Source organism: Camelina sativa, chromosome 11, assembly GCF_000633955.1.
Source record: "Camelina sativa cultivar DH55 chromosome 11, Cs, whole genome shotgun sequence".
Classification (NCBI taxonomy): Eukaryota; Viridiplantae; Streptophyta; class Magnoliopsida; order Brassicales; family Brassicaceae; genus Camelina; species Camelina sativa.
The window spans coordinates 40,838,854-40,855,442 of NC_025695.1; the positions used below are offsets into that span (position 1 = coordinate 40,838,854).

Genomic DNA, 16,589 nt, shown 5'->3' on the forward strand with positions numbered 1-16,589 from the left:
ATTTCATTTTGGAATTTTCACTGTAAGCTTCACCGGAGCTATGATATGTGAGTTTAATTTTTTTTTTTTAAGTATTTTGTTATTTAAATTAAATAATAGTCTTTATATATACAAATGCTACTTTGGGAAGATCTTAGTGTCTCTGCTACATTTGGAAGAAAAACCTGTAATTGTGTTATCCTTGGACTTTCAAAACTTTTAAAAAAAATCAAGGGATTATAAGCAAGAATCCAGTTGGTTTCAGTTCTCTTACAAAATTTTAGCGAACTTCTTCGTATGAAGTCAAGGGAAAGCTCTCCGAGGCGAGGCTTACACGCGAGATACTCATTCTTGTCAATATTCTTTGCAAGGTTATAACTAAGTTATATTGTGTCCCTTGAGTATCTCGCGTGTAAGCCTCGTCTCGGAGAGCTTTCCCTTGACTTCATACGAAGAAGTTTGCTAAAATTTTGTTTTTCTTATACAGGAAACTAGTTTCAACGTGGCAATTTCTTAGACAAGAAACGAGCTGTTGTTTCGGGTATCAACCAATAATTTCTTAGACAAGAAAACAAAAAAACTGACAGAGAGATCTTAAGGAACCTATAAAATATTATATCATTATAGAAAGAAGTTGTATGAAAATGCATTTGATGAAGGATAAAATATTATTTGTATATTTACCAATACAATTAAGAATTACAACTAGTTTTTTGTATATTTATAGTCCGTATCCAAATGGTTAAATCAATAGTTCAATACATTTAAAAATTACGACTAGCTTATATATATAATTTCGTATCCAAATGACTAAGTCAATATAATTAAGAATTGGGAGTCGGGTTATGTGAGGGTGTGCTTCCAGGTCTGAGTTGGGTGATTGGGGATGGTCGAACGATTAATTTTTGGGAGGATAAATGGTTGTTAGAGACGCCCTTATGCGAACTAGCTTCGAATGGCTTGCCGGATGGGTATAGCTCTACCAAAATACGAGATGTTTGGGTAAATGGTGCAGGATGGAACTGGGCTTATGTGGGACAGTTTGTGTCAGAGAATATAAGGATGTGAATGACAGCAATGGTCTTAGATGATGTCACAGGCGCTAAGGATAGAATGTCATGGGGAGCAAGTGAACTTTACGGTAAAATCCACATATTGGATCCTTACTCGTAATGAGGCATCCCGACAGCAGAGGGATACATTCTTCTCTCGTGTGTGGAAAGTGGTGGCTCCTGAAAGAGTTCGAGTGTTTCTTTGGTTGGTCGCACATCAGGTAGTTTTGACCAATGTTGAGAGGTGTAGGCGCCATATAAGCGAGACATGGTTATGTTCGGTTTGTCGTGGTAGTGATGAGTCCTTGCTACATGTTCTTCGTGATTGTCCAGTTATGATGGGGGTTTGGTCTAGATTGGTACCCTCGGGAAGGTTTCAGCGGTTTGGTTCTCAATCAATCCTCGAATGGATTTATGACAACTTTAGTCAGAATGCAGGGACCAAAGTCTGCGCATGGTCGACGATGTTTGCGTTAAGTGTTTGGTGGGAATGAAAGTGGCGATGTGCTACAGTTTTTAACACACCAGGTGGTTGTCGGGACAGAGTGACGTTCTTAACAGATATGGGTCATGAGGTTACTCGAGCACATGTAGCGTTGCTGGGAAATCAGAACCCAGTGGGGAGGGAAGAACGTTTGATTAAGTGGATATATACCACTTGGGGAGGGTTGGGTAAAACTAAACACGGATGGCGCGTCTCGTGGGAATCCGGGGTTAGCTGCGGCAGGCGGGATTGTACGGGATAAAGACAGGACTTGGTGTGTGGGGTTTTCTTTGAACATTGGTATATGCTCAGCACCGTTGGCAAAGTTATGGGGGGTGTACTATGGGTTGCATGTGGCTTGGGAAAAACGGTATTTGCGGGTGGAACTGGAGATAGACTCCGAGATGGTGGTGGGTTTTTTAAAAACAGGGATCAATGATTCACATCCCCTGTCCTTCCTAGTACGTTTGTGTTATGGCTTGCTGTCGCATGACTGGATAGTCCGCATTTCTCACGTGTATAGGAAAGCGAACCGTGCAGCGGACGGTTTGGCCAACTATGCGTTCACATTACCTTCGGGTTTTCATTTGTTTGAGTCCCGAGTTGATGTGGTTACTTATGTGCTTTTCGATGATGCTAGCGGGACTGCGTTCCCATGTTTGTTGCGAGTGTAACTTGTTGTTTCTTTTTTAGTTTAATAAATTTCAGGGTTCCGACCAAAATATATATATATATATAATTAAGAATTGTGACTTTTTTTTTTCTTTACTTTTCAACACAAAATAAAGTTCTAATGAAATATCTCGTTTTCAATCTTATAAGCAAGAATCCAGTTGGTTACTGATCTTAAGAATCCAGTTGGTTTCTGATAGGTCTCAGAAACAGAACAAGAACGTAAAACAGAACACAAGTGTTTGGGCAATTAAGATTGCCTCTTTTTGGCTTTTTCATTATCTTAAATAGAACGATGAAACAAAGAGATGGAGTTACGACTCCTACAAACTAGGAAATGGGAAAGTGGAAAGAGACTTGAACTGAAGCAAAAAGACTTATTCAAAACACAAACCATTGTTAATTCAAATACTTCCGGTTTGGGATATGCCTTCGGTTAGACTTCCTCCTCGTAACCGGTTCTGCAACTCCATCAGTTTCAGTTCTCTTACAGTTATAACTCAAGGGACACAATATAACTTAGTTATAACCTTGCAAAGAATCTTGAAGTCACTTGACATGAATGAGTATCTCGCGTGTAAGCGTCGCCTCGGAGAGCTTTCCCTTGACTTCATACGAAGAAGTTCGCTAAAATTCGTTTTTCTTATACAGGTAACTAGTTTCAACGTGGCTAAGAAAGGGCTGTTGTTTCGGGTATCAAACTATCAACCAATAATTTCTTAGACAAGAAAACAAAAAAAGTGATAGAGAGGTCTTAAGGAGCCTATAAAATATTATATCATTATAGAAAGAAGTTGTATAAAAATGCATTTGATGAAGGATAAAATATTATTTTGCTTTCAAGTAACATCGAGATCAAACCTAGGAAAACAAATTTTATAAGCCAACAAAATGATGAAGCTTACAACAAAACCTGTCCGACGATGGAAACTGGAAAGTCAGATTTCTAGGTACATGCACTACATAGACACTGAGTTATGTAAACTTGAGATCTTCTGCATAGTCTACAAAGGTGTAGACTCTACTATGATTCTGAGGAGCTTCAAAACCTTGGATTTCAACTCTTTCGAGAGTTTTCCTTTCGAGATTGAAGAATAAAACATAGAAGGGTTTAGATGTATAATCCATGGACATAATTATTTCACCATTAGCAGTTACTCCAACAAAGGAAAAAGCACCCTCAACAACTATATCCACCGGAATAGGGTAACGACAGCTCAACCATTCCTGTTTATGGGCATCCTCTAGGGTTTCCAAATAAAACTCAAGCCTACCCCTACGCCTTCTTCCGTAAGGTTCACCTAACCAATCCCAACTAATCACGCCTAATTTACCCTTGTAATTAATCAGTTTAAACCTTCTCTTAAAATTAAGAAACCAAAGCTTTTCATACCTAACATCAAAGCAAGCTATAACCTCCACACCCTTGTTGTGTTTAGTCACGTAATACAAAACCCCATTGATGCATATCCCCTCACTCATAGGATAATGGTTTACGGGACACTGGATCTTTCTCCATGACATCTTTCCTGTTCCTACTGTCAGAATATGTCCCTCTCCATAAGATGATTTGCTTATCGCAAGTACCTTATATTGCTTGCATATGGGATCATACCCTAATAAGTTCCTCGGCTCACCACTCTTACTTCTCAGCTGAGGTAACCCCGTGTACTGTCCCGTGCTAGGGTTACATATCACCGGCACTTTATCTATACCTTCCTTTGAGATCCGCAAATTAGAGAAGTATAGTAGGCCAGAGACAGGGCCATATATATTTCCTGGTCCTACGTCTCCAAGCAAATCCATATGAAAATCGGCGGATACTATAAGAGAATGATCCTCATCTGGACTCTGAGGCTGAGGACACGAGTATAAACGCCATTTAGAGTAATAATTGGTGGCGAATAAGAGACGCGGCGGCTGATTGGAGGAGGACCTAGTCAGGAACAACTCGGTGAACTCTGGACGTGTAAGTATGAACGCACAGAATTTGGATACGAGACCAAACCTAGCGATTGATTTATTACACGATCTCGAGAGTATCTCGTGAATGACATCCATCGGGATGACATCTAAGTCTCCTTCCCTGTCCATCGAGTTTTTTCAAAGTTTGTGTTTAGGGTTCACAGTTCTTGACTTTTAACGTAGTCTCCAATTTAGGGTTTTAGAAGGCAAAATCACTCTAGAACCCCTAATGGGCTCAATGGGCCATGTTAAATTTTACCCAATAAGAGATCCCGTTTCTCACTTCGCAAGTCCAACGGTTAATCTGATTTGACTCGAATCATCCATCACTTCCCCCATGGCTCTGAATTCTTCAGCTTTCTTCGTTCCATGTCACAATTACAATCAAATCTGTGATCTTCTTCTCTCTTCAGCTCGAACAAGATCGACTTCTAAAGGGCTTCAGCTTCATGGCTATATCGTTAAATCAGGGCTTTCACTTATCCCTCTCGTCGCGAACAATCTCATTAATTTCTACTCCAAATCACAGCTTCCGTTTGATTCACGCCGAGCTTTCGAAGACAGCCCACAAAAGAGTGCGACGACTTGGAGTTCAATCATCTCTTGTTTTGCTCAGAACGAGCTCCCATGGATGTCACTCGAGTTTCTCAGGAAAATGATGGCGGGAAACCTTAGGCCTGACGATCATGTTCTTCCGTCAGCTACGAAGTCTTGTGGGATTTTGAGTCGTTGTGATATTGGTAGATCGGTTCATTGTCTATCGAAGAAGACTGGGTACGATGCTGATGTGTTTGTAGGGAGTTCTTTGGTTGATATGTATGCGAAATGTGGAGATATTGTTAATGCGAGGAACGTGTTCGACGAAATGCCTCTGAGAAATGTTGTTACTTGGAGTGGGATGATGTATGGGTATGCGCAAATGGGTGAAAATGAGGAAGCTTTGTGGTTGTTTAAAGAAGCTTTGTTTGAGAATCTCGCTGTTAATGATTACTCGTTTTCCACTGTTCTTTGTGTCTGTGCCAATTCGACTCTTCTTGAGTTAGGTAGACAGATTCAGGGACTGTGCGTTAAGTCGAGCTTTGACTCGTCTAGCTTTGTGGGAAGTTCTTTAGTGTCATTGTATTCCAAGTGTGGTGTTCTCGAAGGAGCGTATAAGGTTTTCGACGAGGTGCCTTTGAAGAATCTTGGGATTTGGAACGCGATGCTTAAGGCGTGTGCACAACACTCGCATACTCAAGAAGTTATTGAGTTGTTCAAACGGATGAAGCTATCTGGGATCAAACCAAATTTCATAACTTTTCTGAACCTGCTCAATGCTTGTAGCCACGCGGGTCTGGTTGAGGAAGGGAGATACTACTTCGATCTGATGAAAAAATCGAGAATAGAGCCGACAGATAAGCATTATGCTTCCTTGGTGGATATGTTGGGACGAGCTGGTAAACTTGAAGAAGCACTCGAAGTTATCACGACTATGCCAATTGATCCCACGGAATCTGTATGGGGAGCTTTATTAACGAGTTGTACAATACACAAGAACACAGAGCTTGCAGCATTTGCAGCTGACAAGGTCTTCGAATTAGGACCGGTGAGTTCAGGTATGCACATTTCGTTATCGAATGCGTATGCAGCGGATGGTAGATTCGAAGATGCAGCCAAAGCTAGAAAACTGCTGAGAGACAGAGGGGAAAAGAAGGAAACAGGGCTAAGTTGGGTTGAAGAAAGGAACAAAGTTCATACGTTTGCAGCTGGTGAAAGACGCCATGAGAGAAGCAATGAGATATATGAGAAGCTGGCTGAGTTAGGAGAAGAGATGGAGAAAGCTGGTTACGTTGCAGACACAAGCTTTGTTCTGAGAGAAGTGGACAGAGACGAGAAGAATCAGACCATAAGGTATCATAGTGAGAGATTAGCTATTGCTTTTGGACTGATCACGTTTCCGGCTGATAGACCGATCCGAGTGATGAAGAATCTGCGTGTTTGCGGCGATTGCCATAACGCAATCAAGTTCATGTCCATGTGTACGGGACGAGTGATCATTGTTAGAGATAACAATCGGTTTCATCGGTTTGAAGATGGCAAGTGTTCTTGTAATGACTATTGGTGAAGAAGACAAATGAGAATTGGTTTATATTCAAACACAATGGCTACTTCTTGTTCTTGATCATCATTTGTTGTAGGATAAAATCACTAAATATTTCGAAATAAAATCATTATTTTTATTTGTATCAAGCAATGTATGTTTTTACCAGGGACTAAAATTGTGTTTCCAGGCATAACAGTACTAATTAGCCTAAATTGAACTATTCTTTGTATCGTCATTAGCAAAATTCTGGTTAGAGGAGTTAGCCATAAGAAAAGATGCTTCGCTCAACCAACACTATCTTGGCTTGAATTACGTTTGAACTTTTAACTGCTAGAAATGGGAGAGGCCTCCACAACAAATTATGACGCAGGCTCTTCCTCTTGGGAAGACCTTATGCTAAGTGCCCTTCCTTAAAGTGCAATGGAAGTCACTAGCTTAGGCCACACGCCTTCATGATCGTGCGTTGACCCCGTCCAGGTAAGTACCTTTCATTGATCGACCTTCGCGTTCCTTTATACTACAAAATAGATATCTATCATCGCGAAGCTTCCGATGTGGTAGAAGCGCGACAACATCCACTAAAAAGCACCAAGGGATGGGCCTTAATAACTTTATTGCCGCCCAGATCAAAGATATTGAACCGGATTCAGTATAAACCGGCACAAATTGGGTCATTGACCAGAGACGACTACATCTTCAGTTAAACCGTTTTAAGTAACCTCTCTGTCAGAAGACTCTATGTAGTTTGGGGTCACTCCTGTAAACACATCTCCATGGCATGTGTTTCTGTGATCACTCTGGTGATGTTATCTCTGGAAATTTTTAAGATTGCTAAATGTGAAATCTGTGAGTTTTTGTTGGACTTTGCACTTATGGAGCTCAGATTTCTATGATCAAATTGGAACCTAGTTTACCCTCTTTGTTTGTGTGTGTGTGTGAATAAACCATTTTTCTTAGTTAATTTGTTTGATTAGAACAAAGTATTTTTGTGCGACAGTTAGACAATACATCATATATTAGTCTCATGTATTAGCAATATCTGATTAGTGTAGTAGCCATTATTAAAGACGACGTGCCTTAAGAAGGACCAGGCTGAGCAGGACCATATTAGCTTAAATTATGTTTGAACTGATGGAAATGGGGGAGGCCCCGCGAACGCATGCCCCACAACAAATTATGACGCAGGCTCTTCCTCTTGGGAAGACCTTAAGCTAAGCGCCCTTCCTTAAAGTGCAATGGAAGTCACTAGCTTAGGCAACACAACTTCATGATCGTGTGTTGACCCCGTCCAGGTAAGTACCTTTCAATCATCGACCTTCGCTTTGTTTTATACTACAAAACAGATACCTATCATCGTGAAACTTCCGATGTGGGAGAATCGACAATAATATCCACTAAAAATCACGAAGGGATGGGCCTTATTAACTTTATTGCCGCCCAGATCAAAGATATTGAACCGGGTTCAGTTAAACCGGCACGAATTGGGTCATTGATCAGAGACGACTCGGAATCGAAATAAAAGAAGTTTCTGGAATCCATTCAACGGTTGATTTCCATAGCAATACGACGACGTTCAACGAACACTCCAGAATCACCTGGTTGGTTTCCTTTTTATTTTGAGAAGAAGAGACTAGAACTTTTGTTCTTCTTCCTCCTTGTATATATAGATTCACATTCTCCTTCCTCTCTTCATATCTCAAGAAAGAAGAATCACAAAACCTCGATTTCGTAATTGCAAGTTTCTCTCTGTAGCATTCTCTTTCGTTTTTACTCGTTGAATCAAAAAAGATCGTTTAGCGATGGCGGAAGTACAGATGGCTGATGCGGAGACTTTTGCTTTCCAAGCTGAGATTAACCAGCTTCTTAGCTTAATCATCAACACTTTCTACAGCAACAAGGAGATTTTTCTCCGTGAGCTCATCAGTAACTCTTCTGATGTAAGTCTTCTCTTCTCTGTGATGATTCCTCTGTTTCCTTGCATGTTACTCGTCTCTTGGATTTTGTTAGGTTTAGGGTTTCGGTATCATTGATGTTCGAGAAAGATCGTGCGAGATTTGTCTTTTCCATCAAGTTATATTGTTAGATGATGTGTGTTATAGCTAGAATTGTTGTAGCTAGGAATCAAACATTGAGATCGTTGTGTTATGGTAGACTTCTGATTATTGTTGTGGATATTTGTAGGCTCTTGACAAGATCCGATTTGAGAGCTTAACCGATAAGAGCAAGCTCGATGGACAGCCTGAACTCTTCATTAGGCTGGTTCCTGACAAGGCTAACAAGACACTGTCTATTATCGACAGTGGCATTGGGATGACCAAAGCAGGTAATGAATCTTATGTGGTTTTTTTCTAGTTGTGGATGATTTTAGAGGTTGTGCTGTTGTTTTAACTCTTTATTGTGATTTTCAGATTTGGTGAACAACTTGGGAACTATTGCGAGGTCTGGAACCAAGGAGTTTATGGAAGCACTTCAAGCTGGTGCTGATGTGAGCATGATAGGTCAATTTGGTGTTGGTTTCTACTCTGCTTATCTCGTTGCGGAGAAGGTGATTGTTACTACGAAGCACAATGATGATGAGCAGTACGTATGGGAGTCTCAAGCTGGTGGTTCCTTCACTGTTACTAGGGATGTTGATGGGGAGCCTCTTGGTAGAGGAACTAAGATCACTCTCTTCCTTAAGGATGATCAGCTTGAATACTTGGAGGAGAGGAGGCTTAAAGACTTGGTGAAGAAGCACTCTGAGTTCATCAGTTACCCCATCTACCTTTGGACTGAGAAAACCACCGAGAAGGAGATCAGTGATGATGAGGAAGAAGATGAAACAAAGAAAGAAAACGAAGGTGAGGTTGAAGAAGTTGATGAGGAGAAGGAGAAAGACGGAAAAAAGAAGAAGAAGATCAAGGAGGTGTCTCATGAGTGGGAACTCGTCAACAAGCAGAAACCGATTTGGTTGAGGAAGCCAGAAGAGATTACTAAGGAAGAGTATGCTGCTTTCTACAAGAGCTTGACTAATGACTGGGAAGATCACCTAGCCGTGAAACACTTCTCGGTGGAGGGACAGCTTGAGTTCAAGGCCATTCTCTTTGTACCAAAGAGGGCTCCGTTCGATCTGTTTGACACGAGGAAGAAGCTGAACAACATCAAGTTGTATGTCAGGAGGGTGTTCATTATGGACAACTGTGAAGAACTAATTCCAGAGTACCTCAGCTTTGTGAAAGGTGTTGTCGACTCTGATGATTTGCCGCTCAACATCTCCCGTGAGACTCTTCAACAGAACAAGATCCTCAAGGTGATCAGGAAGAATCTAGTGAAGAAGTGCATAGAGATGTTTAATGAGATTGCCGAGAACAAAGACGACTACACCAAATTCTACGAGGCTTTCTCCAAGAACCTCAAATTGGGTATCCATGAGGACAGTCAGAACAGGGCAAAGATTGCTGATCTGCTACGATACCACTCCACAAAGAGCGGTGACGAAATGACTAGCTTGAAAGACTATGTCACAAGGATGAAGGAAGGCCAGAAGGACATCTTCTACATCACTGGTGAAAGCAAGAAGGCGGTAGAGAATTCTCCCTTCTTGGAGAAGCTGAAGAAGAGAGGCTACGAGGTACTCTACATGGTGGATGCAATTGATGAGTACGCCATTGGACAACTGAAGGAGTATGACGGTAAGAAGCTTGTCTCTGCGACCAAAGAAGGTCTGAAGCTTGAAGATGAGACAGAAGAGGAGAAGAAAAAGAAGGAAGAGAAGAAGAAATCTTTTGAGAACCTCTGCAAGACGATTAAGGAAATTCTTGGAGACAAAGTTGAGAAGGTTGTTGTCTCAGACAGGATCGTGGACTCTCCCTGCTGTCTTGTAACTGGTGAATACGGATGGACGGCAAACATGGAGAGGATTATGAAGGCACAAGCGCTGAGAGACAGCAGCATGAGCGGCTACATGTCGAGCAAGAAAACGATGGAGATCAATCCTGACAATGGAATCATGGAGGAGCTGAGGAAGAGAGCAGAGGCAGACAAGAACGACAAATCTGTTAAGGATCTTGTGATGTTGCTGTTTGAGACAGCTTTGCTAACGTCTGGTTTCAGTCTTGAAGAGCCGAACACGTTTGCTGCTAGGATTCACAGGATGTTGAAGTTGGGTCTGAGCATTGATGAGGATGAGAACGTTGAGGAAGATGGTGGTATGCCTGAGTTGGAAGAGGACGCTGCTGAAGAGAGCAAGATGGAGGAAGTCGACTAAGAGATGACGCTCCTATGGTTCTGGAAACTTCTAATGCGTGCAGTTATTCTGAGTCCCGAGAGAGTCTTGTTTTTTCTTTTTTGTCCTTTAGAGTTGAACATTTTACTATTTTAGTGTGTTTTAGAGTCGTCTGAACCTTTCTGCTGGTGGTTTGGTTTGAGTCGGTGTTCCTTTTTCTTTTGTATTATGCGTCCGTTTTAAAACCTGCTTCCAGTTTTTGTGAATCTTTTTCTGGTTAATATTACTCTAGATTCGGTTTAAGTAACTTTCCTACTGTTTCTGAACAAACTGTCCTTTGTTTCTCTGAACTGAAACTACNTGTCCAGTTATTCTGAGTTCCGAGAGAGTCTTGTCTTTTTTTTTTGTCCTTTAGAGTTGAACATTTTAGTGTGTTTTAGAGTCGTCTGAATCTTTCTGCTGGTGGTTTGGTTTGTGTCTGGGTTAACTTTTTCTTTTGTATTATGCGTCCGTTTTAAAATCTAGATTTGGCTAAGTAATCTTCCTTGATTCTAAACGCTCCTCTAAAATTTAGTTGGACTTCTTAAAACAAAAGTGTTATATAGGACGATTGTCAAAAAAAAAGGTGTTATATAGGACATAAGGATATTACTCCAGAGCTTTGAAGAGGTGAAGTTACCATTCGTTCCGAGGGAATCTCTGTCGAATGTGAACTATGATCCTAAGCTTTATATGCCTGTTTGGAACTTTTGTGAATCAAGAACTCCTGTAAAATCTTTTGATGTTAAACATAGATCAACTTTTTAACTCGATCGAAGTGAATATCATATAACCAAACTTGTAATTGAGATCGGATAGTTGCAGCAGAATTAGACTCCAAGTTGGTTTGATGTGGGAGTGGGAGAACATTGTTTTGCATGCTCAATAGAGGAGAAAAAGGATGGGAGGAAAAGATAATTTTAAATAGGATGTTTACTCCAACAACAAAACTAAACTCAGATAGATAATGAAGGATCCTGAAACTTTGAATTACACAAGCAAAATTAAAGCGGAAACAACTCCTCCATGGTCTTACAGTGAACTAAAAACATTTGTTTTTCAAGGAAGACCTGAACCAGATGGTGCAGCTGCGCTGTAACCACCAGAACCACGGCCAAAAGGCCTACTACCACCGGATTGCTGCACAACAAAGATACAAAATTAAAACAATGGAAAAGGACTTTGAAACATGTAACCGATAAAGAAAGAGATTTCTATTCGCTATAACTAAAATGCTAAATAGACTCAGTTAATGGTTTATCAGGTTCGGGAGCTAGATAGCAGATATTATGAAGTTTATGAGACGGAAGTAAATATAAGGCATGGTCAGTGAGAATTTACCTGGAAAGATGGGTTGTAGTCTGCTGGAGCTCCACCTTTGTCACCTCCAAACTCACCACCACCACCACGAGGACCTCCACGGTACCCTTCACGGTCACCATACTTGGGACGGTCTCCTCCTTCACCACGAGGTCCTCTGAAATAGCAAGAAACCCCCCAAAATATGTCATCAGATTATAAAAAAACAACAGTTTCTATCAGAAATGAAAAGAGTTCAGCAAAAAAAAAGAACGGAGTTAATCACCTTGGGCGATCACCAGGTGGGCCACCAAATGGACGACCAACAGGCTTAGCTGACTTCTTCAAAGTAGCAGGAACAACATCAGAAGGAAGATTGAGATAAGTTCTCAAGAACTCGATTCCTTCGTTGGTCAGAAACCAGTAGTAATGCATCCACGCAAATGTCTCCCTAACATACTCCTTGGATTTGAAAGACTGCATGAGCTTGATCACTTGCAGGTTAGGAACATCGATCAACGGATGCTTAGCAAGGTTGAAATCCTTCTTCGCAAAGCATACTCCCTCTGCAGAGTGAAAATATGATTACCAACACAATCATATTGGTAATCCCACTTGCAGGTTACTACCAACACAATCTCATCTAAAGGAAACAAACAACACAACTGCTACCAAAACAGCTCATGTAAAATCTCATCATTTGAACCAAGCTATATAGTGTAGTCAAATCCTGAATAGGAAATTTCAGAGTTCTACCATAACAAGATAAACCATTTCTAAAACAACAACGTTCATCACTACGCTAAGAGGTGTGAATAATTCTAAAAATGATGATAGAACTCGCCTCAACACTGTAATTAGCTCGCAGAAGCTGAAGCAGACATGAATCGTGCGGATACAAACAAACAGAGATAAAGTAGAAATTATAGGGAAGACGAACCTTTGAAGAGGTATTTGCAGATCTCTTTGCGGTTANAAAAAACTAAGGCTCCTAATGAAGACCTAAAAGGAATGAAGAGGAATGAGTTCAGAGAAGAAACAGAACAAAAGGTATGGTAAATATGGTAACCAGTAAAACAGAACAAACAATAACATATAAAAAGATATTAAAATAAAAATAAAAATAATTTGAATAAAAAACAATCATATTCAACCCATCATACCCACATACAAACATCAATACATGAATTGTTGGAACTTTTAGCAACCACAATTGCATTTTGTCAAAAATTGGGATAATGAAATAATTAATTTGTTTTTTTGTTTGTTCCACATCAAATTTGGAGAGGAACAATTTTTTTCTGTGATTCCAAAAAAAAAAGGAACGCATAAGAATAGTATGGAGACAATGTCTCAGAATTTAGAAAATATATTACTAGTAAATAGTAAATGGTAACAAAAATGAGAAACAAGTGGGAACAACACATTCTTTTGTTCTTTTTCTAAAAACTGGTCACGAGTTGGAGCCTAACTTTCTTATGTCATTATATAATGAAATCACTGAATCTCTAGTTTTATTTCATTTGTTTGTAGTCAAAGATGATTGTATTCAAGTNAAGAAAATGGTAAAAACTCTACATCGGAAAATATGATAGAGAACAGAGAAATAGATCAAAATCGGAGGTCATGTGTACCATTGTATCTGGTGGGAGATCTTGCTCGAGCAGAGACGCACGGAACTTGGAGAGAGCAAAAAAAAAACTAGGGTTTCACTGAATCTGAGAAGACGATGACTTTATATGCTTTGTTTTGGGCCTATAATGGGTTTTGCGTACATGAAATATGGGCTTTAAGTTTGTGCAGTATCTCAAGTCTCTACAATAGTTTTTTAATCAATCAATTCCAACATCTCTCACATTTATGATTCATGCCATTGCCATTTTTGTAAGCATGATGAATAACATACAAAGACTAGTATGCAAAAATTACTAATATATAGCAAAAATAGTTTGGTTTTCTTATTAATATATATTTTTTTTTTAATAAAAAGATAATGTTGTTATTAAAAGGTTTTCTTATTCATAAAAGATATCATTTATCCATATATAATAATAAATACTAGATTTGTTTTTCTTCTTTTCTTACATATTAATTTATTTGCTCTATTTTAAAGGGAAAAAAAACTTTGAGGGAGAAGTGTGTTTTTTTTTGTCAGATATGATTTTGGGTAATGATGACATATGTTGGACATTTAATTATTGTATTAGCATTTTTTCAATGAAATTTATTATTTTCTTACATAGATTAAAGCACATAATCTTTGAGAGGTAAATTTTTTTTTGTGTCAAATATATATTATGATTTTGGGACATTATATTGTGACGCATGTTGGATGCTTAATTATTAGCATGTTTTTAACTTTGATGGATTATTTCCACAAAAATATCCATTTTCAATGATATATATACATAGAGGTTGATGAGCAAGCCGGTAGTTTGTAATCACATTCTTGTCCATCATCTCCTCTTCTCCTTCCAAATCTTCTAGTTTTTCAAAACATGGTTTGTTGTTTAGTAAACCTATTGAACAAAAAAACTAAGGCTCCTAATGAAGACCTAAAAGGAATGAAGAGGAATGAGTTCAGAGAAGAAACAGAACAAAAGGTATGGTAAATATGGTAACCAGTAAAACAGAACAAACAATAACATATAAAAAGATATTAAAATAAAAATAAAAATAATTTGAATAAAAAACAATCATATTCAACCCATCATACCCACATACAAACATCAATACATGAATTGTTGGAACTTTTAGCAACCACAATTGCATTTTGTCAAAAATTGGGATAATGAAATAATTAATTTGTTTTTTTGTTTGTTCCACATCAAATTTGGAGAGGAACAATTTTTTTCTGTGATTCCAAAAAAAAAAGGAACGCATAAGAATAGTATGGAGACAATGTCTCAGAATTTAGAAAATATATTACTAGTAAATAGTAAATGGTAACAAAAATGAGAAACAAGTGGGAACAACACATTCTTTTGTTCTTTTTCTAAAAACTGGTCACGAGTTGGAGCCTAACTTTCTTATGTCATTATATAATGAAATCACTGAATCTCTAGTTTTATTTCATTTGTTTGTAGTCAAAGATGATTGTATTCAAGTTTGCAGATTGTCCCAAAGAAAAATGGAGAAAAGGAATGCAATGTGTAACAACTTTTCCAGGTGCACCTACCTACACACTAACCCAACGATTATATTTCACCAAATCAAACCATTTGTTGTTGTAGATACATCATAGATGGAGTGCAAATAATTTGTTTAGACTTACGAATTTTGAATACAGTAATTAATAATTATCATCTTTTTATTGTTAGGAGTTCATACTGCATCTGGTCTTGTGCCAAACTTTTTTGCGGTGAAAGGAAAAAGTATTGATGAAGAAAAATTGCTAAGGAAATTGACGAAGATCCTCAAGTATGTCGAAATTATTGATCCCTTAGAATGCCGTGAAGGTCAATTTTTTCCAGTATTCACAGTCTAATACCAAAACTAATATATAATATAATAAAATAATTAAATTAAATTAATAATATTGTAAAAAAATTAGTGTTTATTTATGTTTTGGTATTCTGTAAAATATATATATATATATATATATATATCTTATATAAATTCATATTAATAATCCTTTTGTTCAAGATGATTGATTTGTATTGGATTGTATACATCTTTTCTTATGGCCACTAAATTTGTTGTCTTGGTCGAACTAGGTTAAGTTATGGAGTTTTCTATCTCATAACTCAGAATGCGCTGAGAAGTTAATTGGGTATTGGCAATATATGTGTTTAGCCATATTGTTTTGCAAATGGTCACAGTCGATACAGACATGCTTGAGTAAACAAAAGCTCAAATAAAATTGAGAGAAGACGTAAATGGTATATAACTTATGATAATAAACCATCCTTTAATTCAAAAGACGTACTGTATATACAAAGAAAAAAAAAAAAAAAACTAAACCCGATCTATCTCAGCTTCATCTTCTTGCTCATTAGCCATCTGGTTTTTGGCTCGCCCTTGGTACACATAATCGATTATTCAAAGATGCAAAAACTCTATATAAGTTACATTCTTTTTTTTTGGACGCTCATGTACTGGATACGAAAGTGTTAAACATAGTTCAAATCGAAAGCTTTGAATAAGAAGATGTTAAAATTGTCGCATTTTAATGTGAGTTTGTTAACCCTAAGTTTTGGTCATACCAAACTTAATATAATAAGAAGATACTAGAATTATTTTTCTTCATTTTTCTTACATATACTACCTTGTTAAATTGAAAATTACCTTGTTAAATAATTTCTGGAAAATTAAGGACAAGAAAATAATTTCCGGAAATTTACTAATGTATTTGTTCATTTTTCTTACATAGATTTGTTTTTCTTCTTTTTTCTTACATGCATATATTACCTTGTTAAATTGGAAAATTACCTTGTCAAATAATTTCCAGAAATTTATTAATTGTCTATATTAAAGTAAAAAAATCTTAGAGAGATAAATGTATTATTTTTTTTTTGTCAAAGATCTGTTATGATTTTGGAAATTATGACATATGTGGGATGCTTAATATTAATAATGTTACAGCCGTGTGTCTGGCTGGCTTTTATGGATTACTTCCACAAAAGAAAAAGAAAAAAGGAAGATCCATTCTTGATCGAGTGCTATGTATATATAGAGGTTCATTGGCATTCTTGTCCATCATCCTTCTCTTCTACTTCCAAGATTTCTAGCTTTTTTTTTTCTCAAAAAATGGTGCGTTTTTTTCTTAGTAAACCTATTGAACAAAATCTCTTTTTTTTTTTTTTTTTTTTT

General features: G+C 38.0%; 5 protein-coding genes across 7 annotated transcripts; 3 read left to right on the forward strand and 2 right to left on the reverse strand.

Annotated features, from left to right (window-relative positions):
* LOC104728831 (putative F-box protein At5g52620) lies at positions 3,163-4,281 on the reverse strand. Its single transcript, XM_010447759.1, has one exon. It carries the CDS (start codon positions 4,279-4,281, stop codon positions 3,163-3,165), a length of 1,119 nt encoding a protein of 372 aa, XP_010446061.1.
* Positions 4,461-6,377, forward strand: LOC104725776 (putative pentatricopeptide repeat-containing protein At5g52630). The gene has a single exon (XM_010444500.2). It carries the CDS (start codon positions 4,490-4,492, stop codon positions 6,254-6,256), a length of 1,767 nt encoding a protein of 588 aa, XP_010442802.1. The 5' UTR covers positions 4,461-4,489; the 3' UTR covers positions 6,257-6,377.
* Positions 7,907-10,995, forward strand: LOC104725777 (heat shock protein 90-1-like). Of its 2 annotated transcripts, XM_019232806.1 has the most exons (4): positions 7,907-8,172; positions 8,417-8,558; positions 8,644-10,517; positions 10,801-10,995. In XM_019232806.1, the coding sequence occupies exons 1-3, from the start codon at positions 8,035-8,037 to the stop codon at positions 10,479-10,481; spliced, it is 2,118 nt and encodes a 705-aa protein (XP_019088351.1). In that variant the 5' UTR covers positions 7,907-8,034; the 3' UTR covers positions 10,482-10,517; positions 10,801-10,995. The 2 variants fall into 2 exon arrangements, with proteins under 2 accessions (XP_019088351.1, XP_010442803.1); XM_010444501.2 differs by lacking the exon at positions 10,801-10,995 and having other exon boundaries at positions 8,644-10,746.
* LOC104728832 (40S ribosomal protein S10-3-like) lies at positions 11,381-12,752 on the reverse strand. Its single transcript, XM_010447761.2, has 4 exons — positions 12,718-12,752; positions 12,064-12,343; positions 11,820-11,955; positions 11,381-11,618 (listed from the first exon to the last, which is right to left on the reverse strand). The coding sequence occupies exons 2-4, from the start codon at positions 12,258-12,260 to the stop codon at positions 11,538-11,540; spliced, it is 414 nt and encodes a 137-aa protein (XP_010446063.2). The 5' UTR covers positions 12,261-12,343; positions 12,718-12,752; the 3' UTR covers positions 11,381-11,537.
* On the forward strand, positions 12,793-15,322 carry LOC104725778. Of its 2 annotated transcripts, none has more exons than XR_757966.1 (3): positions 12,793-12,827; positions 14,864-14,945; positions 15,098-15,322. XR_757966.1 is itself a non-coding variant. In XM_010444502.1 (3 exons), exons 1-3 carry the CDS (start codon positions 14,276-14,278, stop codon positions 15,262-15,264), a joined length of 354 nt encoding a protein of 117 aa, XP_010442804.1. In that variant the 5' UTR covers positions 14,232-14,275; the 3' UTR covers positions 15,265-15,322. The 2 variants fall into 2 exon arrangements, 1 of the variants encoding a protein (XP_010442804.1); XM_010444502.1 differs by lacking the exon at positions 12,793-12,827 and adding an exon at positions 14,232-14,380.

What these genes read in the sequence shown, in the direction of transcription:
- LOC104728831 (XM_010447759.1), bottom strand. Translation starts at nt 4,281, where the DNA reads ATGGACAGGGAAGGAGACTTAGATGTCATCCCGATGGATGTCATTCAC.
- LOC104725776 (XM_010444500.2), top strand. Translation starts at nt 4,490, where the DNA reads ATGGCTCTGAATTCTTCAGCTTTCTTCGTTCCATGTCACAATTACAAT.
- LOC104725777 (XM_019232806.1), top strand. Translation starts at nt 8,035, where the DNA reads ATGGCGGAAGTACAGATGGCTGATGCGGAGACTTTTGCTTTCCAAGCT. An exon ending in TCATCAGTAACTCTTCTGAT is followed by an intron (nt 8,173 to 8,416) that starts GTAAGTCTTCTC and finishes GGATATTTGTAG; the next exon opens with GCTCTTGACAAGATCCGATT. An exon ending in CATTGGGATGACCAAAGCAG is followed by an intron (nt 8,559 to 8,643) that starts GTAATGAATCTT and finishes TGTGATTTTCAG; the next exon opens with ATTTGGTGAACAACTTGGGA.
- LOC104728832 (XM_010447761.2), bottom strand. Translation starts at nt 12,260, where the DNA reads ATGCAGTCTTTCAAATCCAAGGAGTATGTTAGGGAGACATTTGCGTGG. An exon ending in CCACCTGGTGATCGCCCAAG is followed by an intron (nt 11,956 to 12,063) that starts GTGATTAACTCC and finishes TTGCTATTTCAG; the next exon opens with AGGACCTCGTGGTGAAGGAG. An exon ending in ACTACAACCCATCTTTCCAG is followed by an intron (nt 11,619 to 11,819) that starts GTAAATTCTCAC and finishes TTTGTTGTGCAG; the next exon opens with CAATCCGGTGGTAGTAGGCC.
- LOC104725778 (XM_010444502.1), top strand. Translation starts at nt 14,276, where the DNA reads ATGGTTTGTTGTTTAGTAAACCTATTGAACAAAAAAACTAAGGCTCCT. An exon ending in GAGAAGAAACAGAACAAAAG is followed by an intron (nt 14,381 to 14,863) that starts GTATGGTAAATA and finishes ATTTGTTTGTAG; the next exon opens with TCAAAGATGATTGTATTCAA. An exon ending in ATGTGTAACAACTTTTCCAG is followed by an intron (nt 14,946 to 15,097) that starts GTGCACCTACCT and finishes TTTTATTGTTAG; the next exon opens with GAGTTCATACTGCATCTGGT.